The sequence below is a fragment of the Zootoca vivipara genome, chromosome 12, assembly GCF_965207765.1.
Source record: "Zootoca vivipara chromosome 12, rZooViv2.hap1.1, whole genome shotgun sequence".
In the NCBI taxonomy this organism is placed as follows: Eukaryota; Metazoa; Chordata; class Lepidosauria; order Squamata; family Lacertidae; genus Zootoca; species Zootoca vivipara.
In genome coordinates, this window is record NC_142595.1 from 41,466,999 (window position 1) to 41,494,205 (window position 27,207).

General features: G+C 41.7%; 3 protein-coding genes across 3 annotated transcripts; 1 reads left to right on the forward strand and 2 right to left on the reverse strand.

Moving 5' to 3' along the window:
* LOC118095647 (olfactory receptor 11H6-like) lies at nt 1-951 on the forward strand. Its single transcript, XM_035136893.3, has one exon. The coding sequence runs from the start codon at nt 1-3 to the stop codon at nt 949-951; it is 951 nt and encodes a 316-aa protein (XP_034992784.3).
* A 2,354-nt stretch (nt 952-3,305) lies between these two features.
* On the reverse strand, nt 3,306-16,539 carry LOC118095646 (vomeronasal type-2 receptor 26-like). The gene is made up of 7 exons (XM_035136892.3): nt 16,532-16,539; nt 13,015-13,152; nt 11,331-11,622; nt 10,189-11,049; nt 7,519-7,746; nt 5,101-5,227; nt 3,306-4,216 (listed from the first exon to the last, which is right to left on the reverse strand). The coding sequence occupies exons 1-7, from the start codon at nt 16,537-16,539 to the stop codon at nt 3,306-3,308; spliced, it is 2,565 nt and encodes an 854-aa protein (XP_034992783.3).
* A 128-nt stretch (nt 16,540-16,667) lies between these two features.
* On the reverse strand, nt 16,668-27,207 carry LOC118094874 (vomeronasal type-2 receptor 26-like). The gene is made up of 5 exons (XM_060282237.2): nt 26,921-27,207; nt 24,337-25,191; nt 23,168-23,395; nt 19,082-19,208; nt 16,668-17,569 (listed from the first exon to the last, which is right to left on the reverse strand). The coding sequence occupies exons 1-5, from the start codon at nt 26,954-26,956 to the stop codon at nt 16,668-16,670; spliced, it is 2,148 nt and encodes a 715-aa protein (XP_060138220.2). The 5' UTR covers nt 26,957-27,207.

Consider the following 27,207-nt stretch of genomic DNA (forward strand, 5'->3'; position numbering starts at 1 on the left):
ATGGAACTGGCCAATGAGACTGAAGTCACGGAATTCATTTTGCTGGGATTTGGAGGTGGACAGGTGAAGCGTTTGCTGCTGCTCCTTTTTTTGACTGGTCTTTATGTGCTCACTTTGGCCGAGAACCTGACCATTATCACACTGGTGGTTCTAGACTCACACTTGTCACGACTTCCCATGTATCTCCTTCTAAGCACCTTCTCCTGCCTGGAGATGTGCTATATGAGTGCCACTGTACCTCGCATGCTCTTTGATCTGGTGTCCCTTCACGGGAAGATCTCTTTCCCGGCTTGCTTCTTCCAGTTCTACATCTTTTTCTCTCTTGGTGCAACAGAATGTTTATTCCTCTCAGCCATGGCATTGGATAGGTACTTGGCCATATGCCACCCACTGCGTTACCCACAAATTATGTCCCAGGATGCCTGCTGTGCTCTGATGGCGGCTTGTTGGATCCTTGGCTTCCTGTGGAACATTGTCCCAGTAACTGTGATCTCCAAGATGTCCTTCTGTGGACCCAACACCATCAACCATTTGTTGTGTGATCCTGGGCCACTCCTGTCTCTTGCCTGCCCCCCATTTGGAAATGCTCCTCTCATCCACCAGGTTTTTGTGAATGTTATGGTTTTAGGCAACTTATTTTGTATTCTGCTGTCCTATGGCACTGTGGTTCTCACACTGATGAAAACCTCTAACCAAGGCAGTCGTAGGAAGGCTTTCTCCACCGTATCGTTCCATCTAGCAGTGGTGACTATTTTCTATGGTTCTGTGGCAGGGGTATACTTAGCTGCTCCAGGTGGAGAAATCCACTCAGATGTGACAAAGGCAGCAACGCTCTTCTACACTGCCATCACACCTTTCCTCAATCCTCTGATCTATTCTCTGAGGAATGATCAGATGAAAGAGACTGCGGGGAGGTTGTTGAAGAGATTGGAGAAATGGAGGTGTATTTGAAAACATGGATGGCATGAAAATGTTGCAAAGCAAAAACAGAATTGATTAAGAGCAGGTTAAGAGCTGGTTAAGAGCGGTAGACTCCTAATCTGGGGAACCAGGTTCGCGTCTCCGCTCCTCCACATGCAGCTGCTGGGTGACCTTGGGCTAGTCACACTTCTCTGAAGTCTCTCAGCCCCACTCACCTCACAGAGTGTTTGTTGTGGGGGAGGAAGGGAAAGGAGAATGTTAGCCGCTTTGAGACTCCTTCGGGTAGTGATAAAGCGGGATATCAAATCCAAACTCCTCCTCTTCTTCTTCTTCTTCCTGCTGGTGCAAAACTTGCGTAACAGAGAGAGAGGGCAAGCCTAGAACCACAATGCATTGGGAGGCTTATCACTTGCATTGCTTTGTTTGTTTTACATTGGGGAGCATTCATAAATGGTATCCCCTACCTTCATACTGAAGTGGTATAATCCATCCTGCCACCTGATGATTTTATCACCTCATTTTCCCGCAGGAAGAGACCAGGACTCAAAGTGGGGACAGTGGTAGGGCAGAATCTGATGATTACCTGGTAGATGAGTGGAACTACAAGGACATCCGCTGTCAGCACCTGAATTTCAGACACAAATGTTAACTAGGCAGAAACTCTGAGGGAATGGGACGGGCCATTCTAATTATTCTGTATCCAAATCACACACACACCTCAACAAACAAAAGAGATGAATCTGCATATTTGGGGCATGTAGAAGTACAGTGAGGGGGGGTATTTGATCCCCTGCTAAATTTGCCCGTTTGCCCTCTGACGAAAAAATGACCAGTCCATAATTCTAATGGTAGGTTTATTGTAGCTGTGAGAGACAGAATAACAACAGGAAAACCCCTGGAAACCCAGAAGACAAAAGTTAGAGATTGATGTGCAAGGCAAGGCCCCCAAACCAGCCCCTCGTTGGAATACAATTCACACTGACACAGAATTTTGGTTTAAGGTTATTGGGCAAAATTTTAGGCCACAACTTTACTGATTACAGAAATGTGAGCGGTATTGACTTAGGCATTGGCAAAGGACTATATCGGACTCCTGCCCCCTTTGCAGGAAGTCAGTAAGGGTAAACCACCAAAAGAGGAAGCTGCTTCGGGGGGAACCCGCCTGTAGCTCTCCTTGGTGTTCCCAGAGGCCTGGCATGGCCCTAGCCCCTCAAGCGGACTTCGGACAGGATCCAGGCCCCAGATTCCTTTAACGGAACACCCTTAAACAATGGAGGGGCAGGCGATGGCTGACCTCCCCTCCCCCACAAATCAATGAGCCAATGCCTAACCGCCAATTCTTACAAAGTTGTGACGATTGCTAAGAGGTAGGCGAAAACCAAGTGGCCAGTGCCAATCTGCCAAATGGAAAATTCCTACCTGGCCCCCGTCCCAAGACAGGCAACCAACCAAAGTCCAAAGCAAGGGCAGAGGACATCTAAAATAAAGGGTGTGTGTGTGTGTGTTTGGCAGCGTGAAGCTGGTGCCTGACACACGTCATGCTGCCACTTTTATATCACCCCACACAAAAGTGATTGGCCAAGAAGCCAGGGTGATCGTGATGTCACCCTGGCATGATGGCATTGCTCCGCCCATGCCAGGGGGGGGGGAGAGGAACTGGCTTGGGGGCCTGTCCGCAACCAGGACCATCCTTAAAGATGATCCCACTTAGAAAGATTAAAAAATGGCCTATAACCCTTGACAACTTTTTATTTCTTGCTTTTTATTCTCTTATTTTTACTCTTCTTTCTTTCTTTTTTTAGATTAGATTGGTTTTTTATTGTACTGTATTTTATGTTGAAAACTTTCAATTAAGATACTTTGGGGAAAAGTGCTGTTTGACCTATAAAGCCTTAAATGGCTCAGGATGGCAATAGCTCAAGGATCGCATCTCTCTATATGAACCAATCTGGAAACTGCTATCATCACCTGACACCCTTCCCTTGAGAAAGTGAGAGCACAAGAGTGGGCCTTTTCTAAGATGACTCTCCATTTCTGAAATGTTCTCCCCATGGAAGCCTGCCTGGCACTTTCGTTACATATCTTTAGGCACGAGAAAAAGATGTTTCTCCATAACCTGGCTATTGACTGATGTTTATTATATACTTTGTGTTCTCATTTTGTATTTTTCTGTTGTGCACTTTTCTGTAATCTTTGGATGAAGGGCAGTATAAAAATTAAATAAAGAGTTGTAATAATAAAATGAAATACTTTAATGGGATCATCCTAAGTGAGTACGTGCAAATCAAGGCCCATTCTCTAACAGAAGCTTTCTGTGCTCTTGGAGGGTATGTCACTCATTACCAATAAAAGAGATTTGAATCAATGTGCGTCATTTAGGTCAGCTAGGCTGATTCCTTGTTGATTCTAATTAACTGTCCCTTGGTATTCAGCTCAGGCCTCAGTAAAATGATATAGCATTTGGGGGAAAAGATGCACCCCAGTAAGCCCAAACTGGAGGCCAAGATGGAGAAGATCTCCACAGCCACCATGTATTTTCCTTTTGTGCTCAGGTAGGTTGGGACAAAGGACAGCCAAACACTGCAAAAGACCAGCATGCTGAATGTAATGAACTTGGCTTCATTAAAGCTGTCAGGCAACCTCCGAGCGAGAAAAGCCACAACAAAGCTGACAGAAGCCAAGAAGCCCATGTAGCCCAGCACACAATAAAACATAAGGACTGACCCCTCGTTACAGAGCAAAACAGTTTCTTTGATCATTGTAAGCATGTCTAAATCAGGGAACGGGGGAGAAGTTGCCAGCCACACAGTACAAATGGTGGCTTGAATAAGAATGCAGGAAAGGACAATGGAGTTGGACAACGGTTTTCCCACCCATCTTCTCATCGTGGAGCCTGGCTTGGTGGCCATGAAAGCCAGAACCACAATGGTGGTTTTGGCCAATATGCAAGAAACTGCCACAGAGAAGATCATGCCAAAAGCAGTTTGTCGAAGGAGGCATGCCAGTGCTTCAGGCTGGCCAATGAATAGCAAAACACAAAGGAAGGAAAGCAAGAGGGAGATGAGGAGAGTGTAGGTGAGGTTCCGGTTGTTGGCCTTGACTATGGGAGTATCCATGTGCTTCAAGAATATTCCAAGGACTAAAGCAGTGAGGAGAGAAAAGGAGAGAGACAACGTGGTCAAAATTATCCCCAAAGGTTCTCCATAAGACAAGAAAGTTATTTGTTTTGGAAGGCACCCATCCTGAAAATGGTTTGGATATTGGTCCCCAGGACATTCAAAACAATCATCCATGTCTGAAAAAGAAAAGACAGAGTTATAGACATGGAAATCCATTCTGCCATGCTTTGCAGAATTTATGTACTGTAGAGCCTTGAATTATGATGCCTAGAACAGTTGTAAAAGAGATATCTTTATATTTAGAAGTAATATTCAGCTTTGATTGCCAAGGAATCTGCATCTTGGGTCAATGTCAAGAAGGTAGCAGTCTACAGGTCTGAGGTTTTATTCTTAACATCCACTATCTGGCTAGCTGGTTTGCCAGCTACTTCCATTCCTAGGGAGTGTGATAGCCTGGCTCCTGTTAATGGTGGTACAAAACTGACAACATATGAGACCTTTGTTAGAATGGCAATACTGGTTGGTCCTCTATTCAAGGTCCCCAGATTCAAGGAAGAGCTTAAACCTTTCTATTCCAGCTTGATGATTGATGATTGAGGTTATCTATAGGAGGATTGCTTATCCTGAGTTATTGGGACCACGTCTTTATTGTTATTGTACCCAGTCCTTTGGGATATTCTTTTTATAGTGAAGCAGAAGGCATCTGCTATAGTAAACTTTAGACATCTGAAACAATTTTCTTCTGCCAAGCATATGACAACAATTATGAAAATATATTCTGTAGGAATTAGCTGGAGATCTGCTCTTTTGTTGCTTTTTAAACCCTCCCCTGGCACAATGGATTAGTGCATTTGGCTGTTAACTAAAAGATTGGAGGTTTGAGCCATTGTATGTATACTTGTATATTTTATTGTGTCTGTATGTGCCCGGTTCAGATAAATTTCCTACCCAATCCTATCCCTCCCATGCTATTTACATATGTACACCAAACAAAAAATCTCAGTGGTGATATGAAGCAAGATCCGGATATAGCTTTTGAAGAGTTCAGTTTATCTCCTACCTTTCTGGTTTGAGATCTTCCCTTCTGGACATGGAAGACAATCGTAGCAGCAAGCAGGCTTCCCTTCCTTTTTGGTCCGACTGTAACCTAAATGGCAATTCTCATTACACACAGAAGGAGGTGGTGTCTGTACAGAAATAAAAGAAGATAATAGTTTCAGGGATTGCATCTCCCTGGCACAGCAAAGGTGGTGAAATCCACAGTTTAGAAATACGACAGTAATATAGGAAAATGCTTTTTTTTCCTCCCCAGAGAGCACCTTTTATGTAGAGAGAATTAGAGTGAAACCTCCTAGAATGTAATGTTACTGTGTTGTCAAAAATGTCTAAGATGCTATTAGAATGGGAAACAAAAAATGAACAAGTGAAATCTTCATTGATACACTGGGCAATGGATTTTGGTCATAATATTGAGATAGTGGCATGGGAGCGATTGTGAATAATGATATAAAGTTTACAGCTATTTATAATATGAGGGAAGATTATATTAAAATGATGTGTAGATGGTACTTAACACTCAATTGGCTTGCAAAAATGTACAAATCTGAATCTAGTAACTGTTGGAAATGTAAAGAAAAAGAAGATACCTTTTTCCATATGTGGTGGACTTGTAATAAGGCAAAAGCCTACAGGGAAATGATATATAATGAGTTGAAAAAAATGTTTAAGTTAACCTTTATTAAGAAACCAGAGACTTTTCTTTTGGGAATACAGTGGTACCTCGGTTTACAAACTTAATCCGTTTCGGAAGTCCATTCTTAAACCGGAACCGTTCTTAAACCGAGGCACGCTTTCCCTAGTGAGGCCTCCTGCCGCCGGTGCCCTTCCATTGTTCATAGACAGAGGTAAAGTTCGCAAACCGGAACACTACTTCTGGTTTGCGGAGTTCATAAACCGAATACCTTGTTAACAGGACTGTTCGTAAACTGAGGTACCACTGTAATGGAATTTGAGTTAATATATTTATGTATGTGACCACTGCTGCCAGAATGTTATATGCCCAAAGAAGGGAAGAAAAAAAAATGTCCCAACAAAAGAATAAAGGTTACAGAAACTAATGGACTATGTAGAAACGGCAAAACTTATGGGAGGAATAAGAAATCAAGAAGATCAAGTTTTTAAGACAGAATGAAATTCATTTACAGTATATTTACAAAATTATTGTAAACAAATTAAGACAGTAGCAGGCTTAATGTAAACAATGTGGAAGAAGAAGAAGAAGAAGAAGAAGAAGAAGAAGAAGAAGAAGAAGAAGAAGAAGATAACATAGTGGTTAAATAACATTGGTATAATTTCGATATGCAATAAACTAAAATATAAACAAGCTACCACAGAAAGAAGGGAAGTGGAGTTGAAATAAGAGAGTGACTGTGATTTAAATTTATTTTTATTTTGTATATTGTAAAAATTTAGAAATAAAATTATAGATAGATGATAGATAGATGATAGATAGATAGATAGATAGATAGATAGAGAAACATAACCTTAGTCCCTTGCTTCAATGGCCTGTCTGTTTAAAACACTGTCAGGTGTTGATTGTCCTAATTCTCTGTGATTCATACAATCTTTCAATATTTCTTGCTTCCAGTGTTAACTCCCCCCCCCCACCATTATATGTTTCAGCATTAATATTTGTTTTCAATGGTGACCTTTGTTTGGTCAGGTTCTAAACATATTAGTTTACATGCCACGTTCCTGTGAGCATTATCTTGGAATATCACTACCTTAGAGACCAAAATCATGAAGCAATATTTCTTGAACTTTTTACAGAACACCTGGAGGTCCTCCAATTATAGGCATGCTCCATGCCTGTTTTTTTTAAAAAAAATACTTTTAAAAATTATATTACTGATATAGTAATGATTCATTCAATTTGGCTTAATTATTTTGATTCAAGTATGCATTTCAGTACATAAATTCATGTTTCCAGAGGTTTTCAGCTGTGTGTTAATCTCCCTATGTTCCCTGCCATGTTTGTAATAACTGCTTTGGAGGGTTATTTAGGTTGGTGAAATGGTTCCAGATAAGTGCAATGGCAATGGATCTTTTAAGCCAGTCTATGTGGATTTCTTCCTGCCAACCTAGCAGTTCGAAAGCATGCCAAGTGCAAGTAGATAAATAGGTACCGCTCCGGTGGGAAGGTAAACGCCGTTTCCGTGCGCTGCTCTGGTTCACCAGAAGTGGCTTAGTCATGCTGCCACATGACCCGGAAACTGTCTGCGGACAAACATCGGCTCCCTTGGCCTATAGAGCGAGATGAGTGCCGCAACCCCAGAGTCGTCCACGACCGGACCTATTGGTCAGGGGTACCTTTACCTTTAGCTTTATGTGGATTTCTACCCAAATCTAGCCAAGTTCTGAGGAGACATCGGATTTAACATAGAGGAAAGGACAGAAGATACTATAAAATGGAATTTACCTGGTTGAAGCTGCTGGGCCATATGATGGCATCATCATGAATTCTGAACCCCTTTTCTTGGGGGATTTGTGGGTCCACTTTTCCAACTTTGACTCTAAGAAAGGACTCATTTGGGAATGTGACCCAGTTGATAATATCAAAGCCAGCTACCAATGCTCCCTTTTGGTCAAAGGAAATCTCTTCTCCGGCACTATTGTTGAAGGAGACACTTCTCAGAAAGTGTTGGAGCTAAATTGCGGGTGGGGAACCATAATGAAGATCTACAAAAGGACTCCTTATTAGATAATAGAGATTACAGTTCACTTCTGAGACCTTTGGTTTATAATTTATTTAAACTATATCAACTGACCAATTATTGGTCTAACCTAAATTAAGGTTACTAGACATCCCCGTTTCCCGGGAACAGTCCCCGGATTTACAAATCAGTCCCCATACAAAATCCATTGAAGTTGAAAAGTGTCCCCGGATTCATTGAAAAAAATCTGGTAACCTTAACCTAAATGGCAATTCTCACTAAACACACAAAGAGATGGTGTCTGTACATAAATAAAAGAAGATACGGTAATAGTTCCAGGCTTTGCATTGTCCCAATTAAGTTTCAGTCTGCCAACTCCCAATCCATTGCATCACCAAACACAGAGATGTCTGTGAACATATGCTCCCTCCACGCCACTCTACCCTAGGCTGCTTCTCCTAAACCATACCTATGTGCTCAAAACTGATGTCCAATGTGATGTGCACTGCTGGTTTGTGATTTGGGATAGTGTTTCAGCTTTAATCTCTTCCTGTCAGGAGTGTGGGCAGGAGCCAGGCCCTGTGACCAGTAGGGCTTCGCAGGACTGGGGCTTTACTAAGTTTGCTCTGGAGAGGCAAGGCACAGGTGAGGATGATTGGTAACTCACAGCACCTGGTGGCAAGAGCTGGGAAGGGATATAAGGTCAGCATTTCCCTTTGGCTCTTTGCCACAGCAACATGCTTCCTGCCTTGCTGGATTTGTCTTCTTGACTCCTTGCTTCCTGATCGTCGGACCCTTGGCTCCTGGTTCCTTAGCCTCGGACCCTTGGCTTCCTGACTCCTGGCTCTCGGACCCTTGGCTTCCTGACCATAGCTGCCAAGTTTTTCCTTTTCTTGTGAGGAAGCCTATTCAGCATAAGGGAATTTCCCTTAAAAAAAGGGATAGCTTGGCAGCTATGTTCCTGACTCCTGGCTTCCTGACTCGTGTTCCTGCTCCCATCCTGCCGTCTTGTCCCCGCTCCCGACGTCCTCAGCCGGGACTTTGACCGCCCGTAAACCGGACCCTGACACTTCCTTAAGGAATCTGTCTCAGGAAAGCTGGCGGGGGGATACAGGGTTGGTGTCTGGAAGACATTTGTAGATGCACAGAACTCACATGAAGAGTTACATGAAGTAAAGTCTGAGAATTTTGCTTGAAGAGGGAGACCGAGGAAAGAGTGGGGAGAAATGAAGGAACCAGTGACATATATAGGAGGAACTGGAAACAACCGGTAGAGACCCATTTAAGGTGAATTGGACATGACCCCCAGTGTCAAACCGGAATGTACAAAAATTAAGAGAGTCGTTCTGGAACACTCATAGTGAGAGAAAACTTTAGTTCCTTGCATATATGACGACTGACCTCACTAGTAATGAATGTGCTCAGCCTCTGAGGATACAATTTAGGGAATTGCTATTTTTAATATTGGGACGCCAAATTCTGGAATCAGCTAGGGTCAGTAGCAAAACTTCCTAAAAGGGGTGTAAGTGCAGCATGTGAAGAATTACTTGCAAAATTCATAACGTAATCAGACATAGTGGCACTGAGGATAGGAATCGCACAGTAGAATAAAAACAATATTCCATGCATTAAGTTGGATCGAATTAAATTTTCTCAGCAACAAAAGATTTGCAAAACTAGAGGCCACCTTTAGCTGAGTGCAAGAAAACGATATACTGTATTTTCCCCTGTATAAGACGAGGTCTTTTACTTTAAAAATTGGGGGTCATCTTGCACACCATATCTTTAACCATATGTCCAGGATTTTGGCTTGGGCGGGCTGAGGCGGCCCCTCCTGCTGCTGTCCCCCCCTTTTTTCTCCCCCTCCGGGTTGCATGCTGGTGACTGGCTCACCTCCTGAAGCCCCCCGCTGGCTTGACCACTGGAGCAAGAGCAACTACCACTGCTGCTGCTGAGCTGCCTCAGCTACCTCTCCTTGCCCTTCTTTCCTTCCCCCCTCTTCCTCTTTCAAACATCCACCCTGCCCCCAGCCCGTTGAACACCTTGCTCAGCTCAGTTTGGTCAATGGCATGGCCTGGCACATAAGGGGCGCTGCTTTCCTCCGGCTCTTCCTTGGTATCTAGCTTGGGAGCCTCCTTCTCCTTGCTTCCCAGCAGCAGCAGATGCCACTGAGGGGGGAGCATGCGGTGCCCCACCTGCTGCCTTTGCTTCTGCACCACGGAGCGCTGCATGCACCTCATGCTGGAAACTTTGAAGGTGATTGCCCCCCAAAAGACAAACCTGCCACCGCAGATCATCCAGACTTTCACTTCTATTTTAGGGCTTGGTTTTCTTAATTTGGGGTTCAATAAAATAAGGGTAGTCTTATACGTGGGGGTGTCTTATACATGGGAAAATAAGGTCTAACATTTCCATTGATGGGATCAGAATTTTACCTGCCATGGTCGTTGTTTCAGATAGTCCAATGTCATTCTATTTGCCATTGCTCTGATTTTGAATCTGGAGTATTGCATGGCATGCAAAGCATGTGCCACAGTAAATAGAGCATTGTAGACACTGTAGCTTTGGGCAGTCATGCTCATTTCAAAAACAGAACGAGGAAGGCTGTCAACCTTCTCCTCCCCAGTGCATGATTCCTCGTGTTCCTTATCTAAAGAAGTATTGGAGAAAGAACAGATGAATGCCTGTTCCCAGAAAATCCGGAGAAAGCCGTCTTCTCTTTCTGAGGCAGGGTTTCTCATCTGAACAAATTTCTGGAATCCTGCAAGTTCCTTTGAGGAAACTGCTAAGGAGAGAGCACCATGGAGGAAATTGATTTCCCAGCCCCTTTGAAAGGGGATTGATGTGAATTCCATCTGAGCAGTCATTATCCAGACTTTTGATGTGGCATGCATTGCTATATCATGTATTTCTGCAACCTTTGGCATCATTCTCAATACCATAATGGTATCAATTTCACCATTAACAACCACAGCATTGGCAGTGCTTCCTGTAATAACACGGATTGTTTCAGAACCATCAGCCACCATTTCATGGAACTCTCCAGAAAACTTAAGTTTTGGGAATCTTCCTATAAAATCAAAGCAGATACCCTTCTGGGCAAACATGGGAAGAACATTTTGTACAAATCGTTCTCCAGCATCATCATTCTGAGAAACCACCCCAATCCACATCCAGCCGAATTGCAGCAGAAGCTGGAGTATCCCATTGTACTGATGAGTCCCATCTGGGAAAATCCAGTGGGAGAAGAGAGTTTGTACACTGTGTTCCATCATAGGAGAAGAGCCATAGATGAGCTAAAAGTAAGGGCAGGAAATGGTGAGATAAAATGGAAAAGAAAAGTGGCAACAAATTGTGTTACGACCTATCACCACTTCTTAAAAAACTGCTTCAGCCATTATCAAAAATTTCTATTTCATTGAGGCCATAATTGTTTTGTCCTTGAGTTCTATGATGCACCTCCAATTTTTTTAAGATGGCGAAGTACACAACTGTTCAAGTAACAAGCTGAAAGGATATTATCAAATCCAAGTGTACATGTTTTCATCTCTCCCCATGCTCCATGCACGCATCTTACCTGGGGCATCTTGTACATATGAAGGATGGTGGCCATCTGGAGACATGAATCTGAGTTCGATCCTCCAATGACAGCTATGGGAGTGTCCTCAACATCACACTTGTAATTCGGAACAAATCTGCCTTTCCTGGAGAGAACTGCTAGTGAGGCTTGATAGATCCATCTGGCAATGAAATGGCTATTATAGATGTGGAAGCCCAGTGTATCATTGGGTAAGATATGTGGGCTTTCATTGATCTCCCTCACAGCAAATGCCAAGGCCAGAATATGCTGGTAGAGTTGTGTCATTGGCCTGTAAGGAGAGTTACATATTGTATAACACTGTATGTTTAGAGAAATTGATTGCATACTCACAGAACAAGGAAATTTGTCCAGATAGGTTGGCATGTAGGCAGGGATGTGATTCCCTGTAGTGTCAACTCTTGGCATGGCTTTCAGTGCTGTTAAGTAACATCTCTTTGTACATTTGCTTGCGAAACACTCACCTTTCCACTTGCTATTGTTTTCTGAAAAGCTCAGAAAGTAAAAATGTTTATACAGGTGAAACTCAGAAAATTAGAATATTGTCGAAAAGTGCATTTATTTCAGTAATGCAACTTATTATTTTTTATTTTTATTTTAATTTTTACAAATGCTTTCTTTTGGAAATTCCACAGTAATAAAACAAATAGTTACAATAATACAAAAATAAACATTGCTATTACTTTTCATTAATTACATTCCATTTATAACTGACCAGCCTAACGACAAATAATTACAATTACAACAAATAAAGGCTTGATATATCTTGCTTTGCATGTCATGCATCTATCTCATATATTGATTTCACCTTTTAAGTTGCATTACTGAAATAAATGCACTTTTCGACGATATTCTAATTTTCCGAGTTTCACCTGTATTATGTGCATGTCAAGATTCACACAAAACTTGAATGAATGAATGTGGATTCAAACTCCATTGAATGAATATGGATTTAATCCATTGAAATATGAAGCATGCATGTGAGAAATCTCAAACACCTAAGGTTTTTTTGTTACTGTTTTATGACTCTATTATGACTCTGATACTCTATTCATTTGGAAAACAAATCTACCACAACAGAATGTGACCTAGGGCCATATTTCAAGTAGGAATGTACTTTTTGTTTGCAGAATGTAAGCAGCCATTCCTGGCAACCATACTGCAACTGATGATGGTGGTGGTGATAATACTAGTCTGCTTAAATGAGTTGACAGTGCCTGATCACCAAGTCATACAGGCACCGTCAAATGCTGATAAGAAGATCACTTCCAAATATGAGTGATTAACCATTTGTGGCAGGTTTGAAAAAAAAGCCAAAAATGGATTTTCTATATCCAAAGTATTCCATGGGAAATAGCCTGAAAACATAAATGAAATGAAAGTGAACAGTCATGTTTATACTCTCTTGTAATCTTATAATGGATAAATGCTAGTTTTAGACCTGCCTTATATATTTAAATTATGAACCTAAGGTTGCCAGACCTTGCACAAAGCATTTTGAGAACTTCCCCAGCCCATCATAAACATCTGAAGGACAGAGAAGGAGAAGTCGGAATCATCACCATCTTCTTAAATCACCGCAGACATATACTCATATAGGATTTTAAAAAACATTTAAAATATATATGTTTATATAATTTTTTAAAAACCCACAATTCCTTACAACATGTCATCAAATAATTCAGGAGAGGGAGGTTTGCGGAAGGTTAATATACTTGAAGCTATATAGATTTGAGACATAATGCCACCAATGATGAAGTCCCCAGACTGATAATATTGGTGAAGAATTGGAAGTGGATCTCTAAAAGAACATGGAGCAATAGGGACCCTGCACATTATCATTCAGGTGTTCTTGCTTCAGAAAGTATCACTGGAATGCCCACAAAAATTGATCTTCTCAGGGTAAGGAAATCAGTTACCAGTTTGAGACAGCCTTGGATCTAGCATGAGCTCTGAAGGGCACAGGGGCTATTCACTGTGTCCTCCAGGCTTAGTTCATAGTGTTTATGTGGCTTCTGAAACTCCCCTGGCATGACAAGAAGCAGAAGTGATCATGATTAATTTGATAAGCAGATGGGAGATAATTATCAGTTCTGAATTGTAGGTTTTCTATCAGATTGCAAAAGAAAATCATGTTTACCTTATCATAGCCAAAGTCTCAGCTGGTCCTATTCAGTAGGGAGAGTTATAAGGGGGCTTAGCAAAGGCGGGGGGAAGTAGAAAAACAAAGTCAGTCTGAAATCTAATATATCACTAAAAGTAAAATATATCACTATAAGTAACTATTTTGTAGGCAATTGTTCTTATATGTGGAATAATCTTTGCACAACTTAAATTTGGCTATAGCTTTATTTAAGATAGGAATCCATTTTGGGGATTAATCAAAGTTTTCCAATATTCATTTTCAGGTACTGATGTCTACAGTAAGGCCCTCAAAAAAGGAAATCCAATATGAACAGAAGTGTCTTTGTGGACCTCTGGAAAGTGACACCCACTTGGATGTTTGGAGATTGTATGACACATTTTGTCTATTTGGCTGACAAACATGGCAAATGGCCTGGGGTGGGGGAATCAAACAAATTCCTTGATGACTTTTCTTTCTTTCATTGACCCTAAACCAGGGGAATATCTGCTGGAGATATTTGTTTTGGGATTGAATTTCTCCGTAGTAATTACTTCTGAGTGTGATAGGCTTGTTCTTTCAAATGGTAATTGATTGGGACTTAAGTCATGTGTTCCTTTATTCTCAATCAATCAATATAAATTTATCATTCTAGCCAAAGGCCATGATGAACAGGCAGCAACAATACCAATAAAACAATACAGATCAAACATCCATAATATGAGCCAACATCCATTATATAAGGCAGAGGTTGCCAAAGACCAGGGCCGGCTCTAAGGCAAGGCTGGGTGGTGCAGGGCGCCAGGCCGCCGGGCCACCAGGGGGGCACCGTGCGGCTGCGGCTGCTGAAGCGGCGCCGCCCGCTGCGCCCGCCAGACAGCCGCGGTGGGAAACGGGGGGGGGCGCCTGATATGCTTAAGACGGTCCTGCCAAAGACACCAACAAATTGAAATCCAACTTAATTTCAAAGTAAACCTCCAGTTCACCACCATAATTTATAGAGCTTTTATCTAATTTATCTCTCTCTCTCCTTTCTTTCTTTCTTTCTTTCTTTCTTTCTTTCTTTCTTTCTTTCTTTCTTTCTTTCTTCTTTCTTTCCAGCCATCTTCTGTGTTACAAAGCTATTGTTGTCACTCTAAATAAAGAAACCAGACCACTTCTGCTGGGGTATACCTGCTTGCTTGAGTCTGAAACAAAAGTTTCAGAAAGTGCAAACTTTGTTCTCTATATAAGAGACAGGCTAAAGGTTAACCGCAAATACAAAGTCTGTCTGCAAATGATGGCCTCCCAAGATTGCAGTGGGCATCACATGAAAAGCAGCTCAATAAAGGCTTTTCTTTAAGGAAGCTCAGAAGAGTTTGGTCAGAGAACTAGCTCTAACATGCTCTGTTCTAGGAAGTGGATACCAAGACGAAATTTGGGTGTTTCTAATTAGTTGTGGTTCCCTTCTGGATTCTATCCAGAAGAGCCAATCCCTTAGTTGACACTTAATGTCAAAGCAGAGCTCGATTCTAGAAAATAATCAAATTTCCATTTGATTAAATAAAAATTGCTATGGTTTTTTTTTGTTTTTTTTACATGACATTTCATGGAATCTGAGGTTTGGAACTAGTTTGGCTATCAGAGGAGGGGGAGTGACATTCTTTCAAGCCTGATCTATGTTTTCAGCTGTTGGAAATATTTCACAGTTTATATTAATTTAAAATACATTATCTGATAAGACTAGTTTGTCCTTTCTACAAGAGAAAGACCAAAACATGCCAACTTTCCTTGGTTGAAAAATGCCCAAAGGACACCATTTTCTGTCTTGAAAGACAACTGAGTGCATTTCTGGGGGTGAAGTCAAACTGCTGAAGAATCACACCCCCCCTGCATTTCTTGCCTTTCAAACTCTGAGAAATACCAATAATGCAGGTGGTTTCTCTACAGTCCCACAACTATTCTCCTCCAGAAGTAGCTTGCTGGGTGAGGTGAAGCTTCTACACCAGCTTCCTGGAAGATGGGTTGCTGATGCTTCCTAAGGGGGATAAGGAGATGGGGAGTTCAGTGTAGCTGAAATCTTCCATTGTGTGCACCAGATTGTCTATGCTGGTGCATTTACACTGCCGCTTCTGGTTTCCTCCGTGCTTTACTGTGATGAATGTGGATGTGAAAAAGAAGGACTGGAAGGCTTTACTAGTTCAATGACATCATGTTTAAAGACTGATCACTCACGTATTCACACACTCCCCAACGTGAAATGGACACTTTAGCTGAGGCTCAGAATGATTCAAAAGTGACTAGTGCAATATTTTTTTGCTAATAATAACTCTACACACATACACAGAGAGCGGACTGGGTTCACAACTAAGTACTCTTCTTAATTAACAAATACACTATGAAAAACTAGGAAAGAAACAGAACAGTAAATTTAATGTAACCTTGATACTAAGTGAAACATAACTGCTGGTTCACATAAGGACAAATTTAAATATATAACCAGGTCTTAATGATGACTACACTAATAAAGTCTTCCATACCATATTCAATCACATTCTTCCTTTGTCAGAGTAGTTTAGTTTAGGGCTCATCAGTTTAGGGTGCATCAACAAGGAGGTCTATATTAGGTGTGTAGGTTGAGATATTACAAGCTGGGAACAAACTTTAGAAAACTTGGGGCTCAGCCATAGGTGCCAACTTCCAGATTGATAAATTCGGGATCGGCAGCTGCGTGGAACCGGAAGTCGTGCTGCGGCCATTTTGGAACTGGGCAGAGCGACACCGGAAGTTGCTTCTACACATGCTCTGCCCATTTCCAAAATGGCCACAGCACCAGAAATCGCTTCTGTGCATGTCCAGAGACTCCAGACATGCCCAGAAGGAGCCTCCCCGGGCCGGTAAGAATCCGGGGGATTTACATTTTTTTAAAAAAAAACCCAGGGCTGCCAGCGGGAAATGGCTGGAAAAACGGGGGTTTCCCAGGGAATACGGGAGACTTGGCAGCTATGGGCTCAGCTTGTAATGACTTGCTGTTTTCAGAGATGGGAGAATTTATGATTCTAGACAGGTTCCACATTACCCCACCATCTCTACTAATTCAGTCCACCTTGATGATGATCTGGAAGGGATCCTATCTAATTGCTAACTGCATACATTGGAAAATGAAGAGGTTTAATCAGTGGAAAATTTAACTAGACTAGGTGGACACCAGTTCTTTAGTTCTTTCTTCTTATTAACTGCACCCTGCTGTTCAACTCAGGTCTCAGCAAAATAGCATAACATTTTGGCAAAAAGATGCAGCCAAGTAACCCCAAACTGGAGGACAAGATAGAGAAAATCTCCACAGCCACCATGTATTTCCCCTTGGTGCTCAGGTAGGTTGGAACAAAGGACAACCACACACTGCAAAAGACCAACATGCTGAAGGTGATGAACTTGGCTTCATTGAAACTGTCTGGCAATTTCCTAGCTAGGAAAGCCACAGTGAAGCTAACAAAGGCTAGGAAACCCATAAAGCCTAGAACACAGTAAAACATGACAAGTGAACCTTCATTACATTCCAATACAATTTCTTCAGCCATTGAATGGATGTCAAAGTGCAGGAATGGAGGGGAAGTTGCCACCCACACAGTACAAATGGTGGCTTGGATAAGGGAGCAGGAAAGTACAATAGAATTTGACAACCTCTTCCCTACCCATTTCCTTATCCTTGACCCTGGCTTGGTGGCCATGAAAGCTAGAACCACAGTGGCGGTTTTGGCTAATATGCAAGAAACTGCCACTGAGAAGATCATGCCAAAAGTGGTTTGTCGAAGGAGGCATGTCACTTTATGTGGTTTGCCAATGAATAGCAGAGCACAGAGGAAAGAGAGAATGAGGGAGATGAGGAGAGCATAGGTTAGGCTCCTGTTGTTGGCTTTAACTATGGGAGTCTCCTTGTTCTTCACAAAGATGCAAAACACAAAAACTGTGATAAAAGCAAATAATAGAGCAAATGTGGCCAAAATGACCCCCAAATAGTCTCCATAAGACAAGAAAGTTATTTGCTTTGGAAGGCATCCATCCTGTTCATTGTTTGGATACTGATCTTCTGGGCATTCAAAACAGTCATCCATGTCTGAAAAATAAAAGGTAGCATGAACACTCTGTGTACTATGTAATCAAACAGGACTATATTTATAAAAGGAACTTTAAATATGTATCTCGTGCCAATGTCAGAAAGACTGATCAGTAATTACTTGCACAAGAAACCATATATGGCCAGCCAAGTAATGCAGGTATTGGACCCAATATGAAGAAACCTAAGTCTAGCAAGGAAGACATTTTCTGTCCCTGGATTCCACCGACCAGGAGTTCTCACTTCCTCCATGGTGTCTGTATTTGCTGGAATTCCTTCTCATAGCCCTGTTCTGCTACAGCTTGAAATTAGGTGCTATGCTCAAGAACACATACATCTCAGTAGTGTTGAGGTGCCAGTAAACTTCTGCTGATTTGATTAACTAGCAAACCCAAGTGCTTTTAATGAGGTTCGTTGTGTGTAAGCTTGTGATTGGGTTGGCTGGTCACCAGACTTTTACAGTTTGTTAAAAGACCCTATTAGTTCAATGTGCCTGGGTGTGATGCCACACCTCCCAATAGAATGTTGTTATGCTCTTCTGGTGAGCGCTGCAACTCTAGAGTCGTCTGCGACTGGACCTAATGGTCAGGGGTACCTTTACCTTTACGTTTACCTTTACCTAAAGGTAAAGGACCCCTGACAGTTAAGTCCAGTTGCGAACAACTCTGGGGTTGAGGGGCTCATCTCGCTTTACTGGCCAAAGGAGCCGACGTTTGTCTGCAGACAGTTTTTCTGGGTCATGTGTCCAGCATGACTAAACTGCTTCTGGTGAACCAGAGCAGTGCACGGAAATGCTGTTTAACTTCCCGCCAGAGCGGTACCTATTTATCTACTTGCACTTTGACATGCTTTCGAACTGCTAGGTTAGCAGGAGCTGGGACCAAGCAACGGGAGCTCACCCCATCATGGGGATTCGAACCACCAACCTTCTGAGCAGCAAGCTCTAGGTTCAGTGGTTTAGACTGCCTCTACCAAAAGCGTCATGGGCTTTGAAGAAGTACGAACTCAGGGCAAAAGGGAGAAATTAGTTAAGAAGAAGGCACGTTTGGCAAATCCTCACCATAATCAACTCATGCCTGGAAAACTATGTCCCCATTGTGGAAGGATGTGTGCAAATCCAGAATTGGCCTCCACAGTCACTTATGGACACACTGCTAAGACAATCATGTAAGACAATCTTACTTGGCTATGAGTGATTGCCAAAGAGAGAAGAAAGAGTGGTGCTTTGGAGTGGTACTGATCCATCCAGGGATGAAGCAAGGCCATCCTGAGCTGCAGCCAGGTCCGGAACCAAATCAATAGCCTTGCACTATGCTTAATCAGGGTTTTAAATCCTGATTAAGCATGTATTGGGGAGATAGGAATTAGGGTTTAAAACCTTGATTAAATAAGCAGTTGGGGGGCTCCCCCACTCTCCTTGTGATCTGACTAAAGTCTTTTGACAACACTGCCCTAATATACACTGCATGTTGCCTAATATAGTTTGTGAATAATGTATGGAACACTTCTTACCCTTCTTGTTTGATATCTTCCCTTCTGGGCATGGGAGGCAATCATAGCAGCAAAATGGCTTTCCTTCCTTTTTAGCCCTTCTATAGCCTACATGGCAATTCTCATTACACACAGAAAGGGGTTGTGCCTGTCCATTAATAAGAGAAGAGAACCATTTGGGAGTTTTATATCACTGGGCCATCTAAAAAACGACATTCAAGAAATTGTTGTTGTTTAGTCGTTTAGTCGTGTCCGACTCTTCGTGACCCCATGGACCATAGCACGCCAGGCACTCCTGTCTTGCACTGCCTCCCGCAGTTTGGTCAAACTCATGTTCGTAGCTTCGAGAACACTGTCCAACCATCTTGTCCTCTGACGTCCCCTTCTCCTAGTGCCCTCAATCTTTCCCAACATCAGGGTCTTTTCCAAGGATTCTTCTCTTCTCATGAGGTGGCCAAAGTATTGGAGCCTCAGCTTCACGATCTGTCCTTCCAGGGAGCACTCAGGGCTGATTTCCTTAAGAATGGATAGGTTTGATCTTCTTGCAGTCCAGCACCATAATTCAAAAGCATCAATTCTTCGGCGATCAGCCTTCTTTATGGTCCAGCTCTCACTTCCATACATCACTACTGGGAAAACCATAGCTTTAACTATACGGACCTTTGTCGGCAAGGTGATGTCTCTGCTTTTTAAGATGCTGTCTAGGTTTGTCATTGCTTTTCTCCCAAGAAGCAGGCGTCTTTTAATTTCGTGACTGCTGTCACCATCTGCAGTGATCAAGGAGCCCAAGAAAGTAAAATCTCTCACTGCCTCCATTTCTTCCCCTTCTATTTGCCAGGAGGTGATGGGACCAGTGGCCATGATCTTGGTTTTTTTTGATGTTGAGCTTCAGACCATATTTTGCGCTCTCCTCTTTCACCCTCATTAAAAGGTTCTTTAATTCCTCCTCGCTTTCTGCCATCAAGGTTGTGTCATCTGCATATCTGAGGTTGTTGATATTTCTTCCGGCAATCTTAATTCCGGCTTGGGATTCATCTAGTCCAGCCTTTCGCATGATGAATTCTGCATATAAGTTAAATAAGCAGGGAGACAATATACAACCTTGTCGTACTCCTTTCCCAATTTTGAACCAATCAGTTGTTCCATATCCAGTTCTAACTGTAGCTTCTTGTCCCACATAGAGATTTCTCAGGAGACAGATGAGGTGATCAGGCACTCCCATTTCTTTAAGAACTTGCCAAAGTTTGCTGTGGTCGACACAGTCAAAGGCTTTTGCATAGTCAATGAAGCAGAAGTAGACGTTTTTCTGGAACTCTCTAGCTTTCTCCATAATCCAGCGCATGTTTGCTATTTGGTCTCTGGTTCCTCTGCCCTTTCAAAATCCAGCTTGCACTTCTGGGAGTTCTCGGTCCACATACTGCCTAAGCCTGCCTTGTAGAATTTTAAGCATAACCTTGCTAGCGTGTGAAATGAGCGCAATTGTGCAGTAGTTGGAGCATTCTTTGGCACTGCCCTTCTTTGGGATTGGGATGTAGACTGATCTTCTCCAATCCTCTGGCCATTGCTGAGTTTTCCAAACTTGCTGGCATATTGGGTGTAGCACCTTAACAGCATCATCTTTTAAAATTTTAAATAGTTCAGCTGGAATATCATCACTTCCACTGGCCTTGTTATTAGCAGTGCTTTCTAAGGCCCATTTGACTTCACTCTCCAAGATGTCTGGCTCAAGGTCAGCAACCACACTACCTGGGGTGTACGAGACCTCCATATCTTTCTGGTATAATTCCTCTGTTTATTCCTGCCACCTCTTCTTGATGTCTTCTGCTTCTGTTAGGTCCTTACCACTTTTGTCCTTGATTATGGTAATCTTTGTATGAAATGTTCCTTTCATATCTCCAATTTTCTTGAACAGATCTCTGGTTTTCCCCATTCTATTGTTTTCCTCTATTTCTTTGCATTGCTCATTTAAGAAGACCCTCTTGTCTCTCCTTGCTGTTTTTTGGAAATCTGCATTCAGTTTCCTGTATCTTTCCCTATCTCCCTTGCATTTTGCTTGCCTCCTCTCCTCCGCTATTTGTAAGGCCTCGTTGGACAGCCATTTTGCTTTCTTGCATTTCCTTTTCCTTGGGATGGTTTTCGTTGCTGCCTCCTGTATAATGTTACGAGCCTCCATCCATAGTTCTTCAGGCACTCTGTCCACCAAATCTAAATCCTAAAACCTGTTCCTCACTTCCACTGTGTATTCATAAGGGATTTGATTCAGATTGTATCTTACTGGCCCAGTGGTTTTTCCTACTTTCTTCAGTTTAAGCTGGAATTTTGCTATAAGAAGCTGATGATCTGAGTTACAGTCAGCTCCAGGTCTTGTTTTTGCTGACTGTATAGAGCTTCTCCATCTTTGGCTGCAGAGAATATAATCAATCTGATTTCGATGCTGCCCATTTGGTGATATCCATGTGTAGAGTCGTCTCTTGTGTTGTTGGAAGAGAGTGTTTGTGATGACCAGCTTGTTCTCTTGACAGAACTCTTTTAGCCTTTGCCCTGCTTCATTTTGAACTCCAAGGCCAAACTTGCCAGTTGTTCCTTTTATCTCTTGATTCCCTACTTTAGCATTCCAATCCCCTGAGAACATCCTTCTTTGGTGTCATTTCTAGAAGGTGTTGTAGGTCTTCATAGAATTGGTCAATTTCACTTTCTTCAGCACCGGTAGTTGGTGCATAAACTTGGATTACCGTGATGTTAAAAGGTCTGCCTTGGATTCGTATCGAGATCATTCTGTCATTTTTGAGATTGCATCCCATTACAGCTTTTGCCACTCTTTTGTTGACTATGAGGGCCACTCCATTTCTACTACAGGATTCTTGCCCACAGTAGTAGATATGATAGTCACCCGAACTGAATTCGCCCATTCCCTTCCATTTTAGTTCACTGATGCCCAGGATGTCGATATTTATTCTTGTCATCTCATAGAAATAATTTAATGCTAATGTGACTCAATGGGATTTTTACTGAGAATGCATTGGGTTGTGTACAATGCTTGTCATCCTCAGAGTAGACACATCATGTTAATGGATGTGACTAACTTAATTTAGTTAATTTTAATGGGTCTACTTTGAGTAGAGCTTAACTGGCTACAACCTCCTCCCCCATTTTGCAACTACTACTCTTGTTGCATTCTTGGAACCAGTCGAAGCAATGATTCTTCAACATCAGTTTCATTGGACTGGTCATTTGCAGGTGCCTGATTATCATCTTCCAAAGCGACTACTCTATTCCGAACTTAAAAATGGAAAGCGTAATGCTGGTGGTCAACAAAAGAGGTTTAAAGACTCTCTCTAAAAAAAATCTATTAAAAAATGTAGTATAAACACCGACAACTGGGAAACACTGGCCTGTGAGCGCTCCAACTTTAGCAAAGGTGTCATGGGTTTTGAAGATGCTTGAATTCTGGACGAAAGGGGGAAATGTGCTAAGAGGAAGGCACGCTTGGCAAACCCTCACCATGATCAACTCCCGCCCAGAAACCTATTTCCCCACTATGGAAGGACATATGGATCCAGAATTGGCCTCCACAGTCACTTCTGGACTCACTGTTAAAATTGTGTTTATGGAAGACAATCTTACTCGGCTACGAGTGATCACCAAAGAAGAAGACATCTAGATCTGTATTGTCTGCACTTATGGCAGCAACTTTGCAAAATTTCAGGTAGAGTTCCATCTGTACCTTACCTGGATATGCTGCGGATCGAACCTGGGTCCTTCTGCATGTGTAGCAAATGTTCTACTGCTGAACTACAGTTCACCCCAGACAAGACTGTGGAGTTACGGGTGCAGTACAAATGCAGCAGTGGAGCCAATCCAGTGCTTCTGATAATGCAGCTGACCCTGCCTCTCTCCATCCAGATAAGGAACAGCAAACCACCTCCTGAGAAGCTAAGATAGCAGCTTGGTCCCACATGGTGAGCTGCTTCTGGTTATAGCTCCTTAAATATATTATTTCCCTGTTACATCTAGTTTTACCTAGAAGAATGTATTTCCACGTATCACAGTGAATCAATTTTTTTAGCATTGAGGAAAAGTCTGGAGACACCCAGAAATTGACCTTACCTCGTTGAACGTGCTGGGCCATACAATGATATAATCATGAATGTTGAACCTGTTGTCTGGGGTAATCCGCGGGTGCATTGTACCAACTTTGACTCTAAGAAATGATTGATTTGGGAATGTAACCCAGTTGATAATATCAAAGCCACCTGCTAGTTCACCATTTTGGTCAAAGGAGAACTCTTCCCCAGCACCATTGTTAAATGAGGCACCTCTCAGTAAGTGGTGGAGCTAAATTGAGAGAGGGAATTCATGAGGATGAATGAACATACATAAATAAACAGTAGGGTGATATGTATCACACTGAGTAATTGTTCCTTTAAATTTATTCATGGAGAAGAATCTTAGTAACTGTAAAAATAGTCATGTTTATTTATTTATTGCATATTATTTTTCACTCAAACCTAGCCAATCAGTGCAGGAAACTCAACGAAGTTTACATAATACAAAGTCATAAAATGAACCAACATAAAATAAATGTATAACAACAACAACAACAACAACAACAACAACAACAACCAGAGATGAAAGAATTTCACCCCAAAATAGGAAACCCTGTATGGAACTTTTTTTTTTTTAAGCACATAAACATAAGGCATAAATGAATATTCTAGATGGAATATTCCCTGTGGAACGCCCTCCCACCAGATGTCAAAAAGAAAAACAACTACCAGACTTTTAGAGGACATCTGAAGGCAGCCCTGTTTAGGGAAGCTTTTGATCTTTAAGAAATTAGTGTAGTTTAATGTTTCTGTTGGAAGCCGCCCAGAGTGTCTGGGGAAACCCAGCCAGATGGGTGGGGTATAAATAATAAATTATTATTATTATAAATAATAAATTATTATTATAAATCATTATTATTATTATTATTATTATTAAAATGAAAGGTTTTTTTCATGTCCTTGCTCTCAAAATAAACCAGGGTAGGGAAAAACCCAAAGAGGTAAGAAAAAATACAATTAAAAAGAGTCATATTTAAAGCATTTTAAAACCATTCAGATTTAAAATAATAATAATAACATCTATTTAAAAAAACAAAAAACCAGCCACATATCCTCACAGCTAATAATATCAAGGCTGCTGTGAACAGTAAATTTCAGCCACCAAATGCCTGGGTGAGCAGGATTTTTCTTTTAATTTGCCCTGAATATTAATAATGGGGGAGAGATTACCTGCCATGGCTCTTGATATAGAATCTCCCATTTCTCGCCATCAATCATTGCTCTGTGTTTGGATGAATGGATGGAATGCAAAGCATGTGCGACTGCATATAGAGCATTGTAGATGCTGTAACTATGGGCAGTCATGCTCATTTCAAAAACAGATCCAGGAAGAGTCTCCAGCTTCTCTTTGCCAGTGCAGGATTCCCCATGTCTGTCATCTAAATGTCTCTGGGGAAAAGAACAGATAAATGCCTCTTCCCAGAAGACCCTGATAAAGCCATCTTCTTTTTCTGTAATGGGGTTTCTCCTCTGAAGAAATTTTTGGAATGCTAGAAGATCCCTTGAGTGAATTGCAAAGGACAGAGCACCATGTAGTAAATTTATGTCCCGATCCCTTTGGAAGGAGAACGAAGTGAAATCCATCTGGGCTGTCATAATCCAGACTTTTGCCTTGAATTGCACTTGTATGCCCTCGATTTCTGCAAGCGCAGGCATCATTCTCATTGCCATAATGGCATGAACCTCACCATCTATGACCACAACATTTGCGGTGCTCCCCAGAACAACACTGATAACTTCAGAACCCTCATCCACCATCTCAGAGAACTGAGCAGAAAACGTAAGTTTGGGGAATCTTTCTATAAAATCAAAGCAGATACCTCTTTCGGCAAACATGGGGAGAACGTTTTGGACAAATCTCTCTGTGCTGTTGTCGTCTTGTGAAATCAGCCCAATCCACACCCAGCTGAAATGCAGCAGTAACTGGAGAATACCCTGATACTGAAGAGCCACAACAGGAAACATTCGATGGAAGAAGACGTTTTGAGCTTTGTTATTCATCACAGGAGAAGAGCCATAGAGGAGCTTAAGGTGCATTTTTTTAAAAAAGGAAGGAAAGAAGGAAGGAAAGGGAGGGAGGGAGGGAGGGAGGAAGGAAGGAAGGAAGGAAGGAAGGAAGGAAGGAAGAGTTGGTGTGAAGCAAACACTAAATAAAATTGAATTCAGATTTCAATTAGCTTCGATTCTTGTTAACCAAGGGGATTAAACAATTATTTATAAATGTGCATTTTTTTTTAAAAAAAATATCACACATATGAAAGGCATACAGCTATATCCTCAAGTCCTAATGGTACATTTCTCCTGATTTTAACTTGCCCCCTATAGTTGCCTCCTGAAGCCCTTATCTAGGTGTCCTGCAGGTTTAGAGGGTGGTGACAAGAAAAAAAGGTTGTTTTGGTTGTTGTCCCTTTTCCATAGAGATGCCTACCTGGCCCCAGCATTAGGATCCTTTTGGCCTCAGTTTAATGTGTTTGTCTTCTCCAAGACATTTAAGGGAATATAGTTCTCTTGCTTACTGTTGTTTTTGTATTACATATAGTCAGGGGAGCTTTCTTTCTTTCTTTCTTTCTTTCTTTCTTTCTTTCTTTCTTTCTTTCTGTTAAACTTAATAGTTTCTTACTTGAACTGTGCTTGTAAGTAGCTTAAATACATTTTGTATTAGACAACAAGTCAATTTAATTAATAATGCCAACAACAACAATTTGCAACTTGCGTGACAAAGGATTCCACTGTCTCAATAGCTAGCTACATGATAGATAGATAGATCGTTCATCATTAGTATCTGTCTATATCTATCTATCTCCATTTAAAATTGGCACCAGGTTCAACCTTTTCCCATGTGGCATTGAGTGGGTGAATTTAAATTAGGAAGGGTTGAGAAGGAAAAGTTGCAACTTCATTTCAAGACTGGCATATTTTAGCTTATGGAATCTTTGCGTAATCTACTGTATATTAATTAAAAGTGTAAAGCCCATTGAGAGATTTCTCCTTTTTTAAAAATGCCAAAATACAGACTAGGAGACCTTTTAAGGATATTTGGAGCTAGGAATGTCCATCGGCTTTGTTGATATCCCAACATGTGGGATGAAATAGGGTGATTCAGGGAAGGTTGCCACATTGCACCTATTACTATGAAACCGGGCAGGCTCCATCTCCTCTGAATGGCCACTCTGACATTGCATCAAATTCTGGCAGAAAATTTAAAAGCCACACACTTTTCATTTGTTCTTAAAAAAAACATGATTTAAAGGTGTCCTGCATCACCCTGCCCCCATCTCAGATTTCCCTGCCTATAATGTGACAGGCTTAATCCACTCTAAAAGGGCTCCTGTACCTGCAAATTCCATCCACTTTCACCAAAAGTGGAAAACAATATTTTTTCCCCAGTCATTTTTAGATTCCCTATTATAATTAATAGAATTACTAGAGCTTTCCTTTACAGAGAGCAACTCAGAAACGAGAGCACAGAGTGACTCAGAAATACACCAGTTTTAAAAAATAAAATAAAATGTGCAGAGACAAAGCAAATTTTTGGTCCGTGCGAAGACCTATATGGGACTGCGGCCACAAAGAAAACGTGTCAGGCTGGATACAGAAATGAACTGACATTCTAGTGTATTATGTTCAGGGAGATTTATTTATTTTAATTTTATGAAATGAATTTGGGATCACTCATGTGTTCAAACACCACCTTGAAGCCAAAAGAGACAAAGTCCAGGAGAACAATAATCCATGTTCCATGCATGCATCTTACTTGTGGCAACTTGTACATGCACAGTATGTTTGCCATGTGGAAAGAGAATTCATAGTTAGGTCCCCCAATGACTGCTACTGGAATGTTCTCAACATCACACTTGTAATTAGGGATGAATCTGCCCCTTCTAGAGAGTAGTTCCAATGAGGCTTGATAGGTCCGGCATGCTCTGAAATGGCTATTATAGATGTGGAATCCCAATGTTGCATTAGGTAAGATCTGGGGATTTTCGTTTATCTCCTTTATAGCAAATACCAAGGCCAGGATGTGTTGATAGAGCTGCGTCA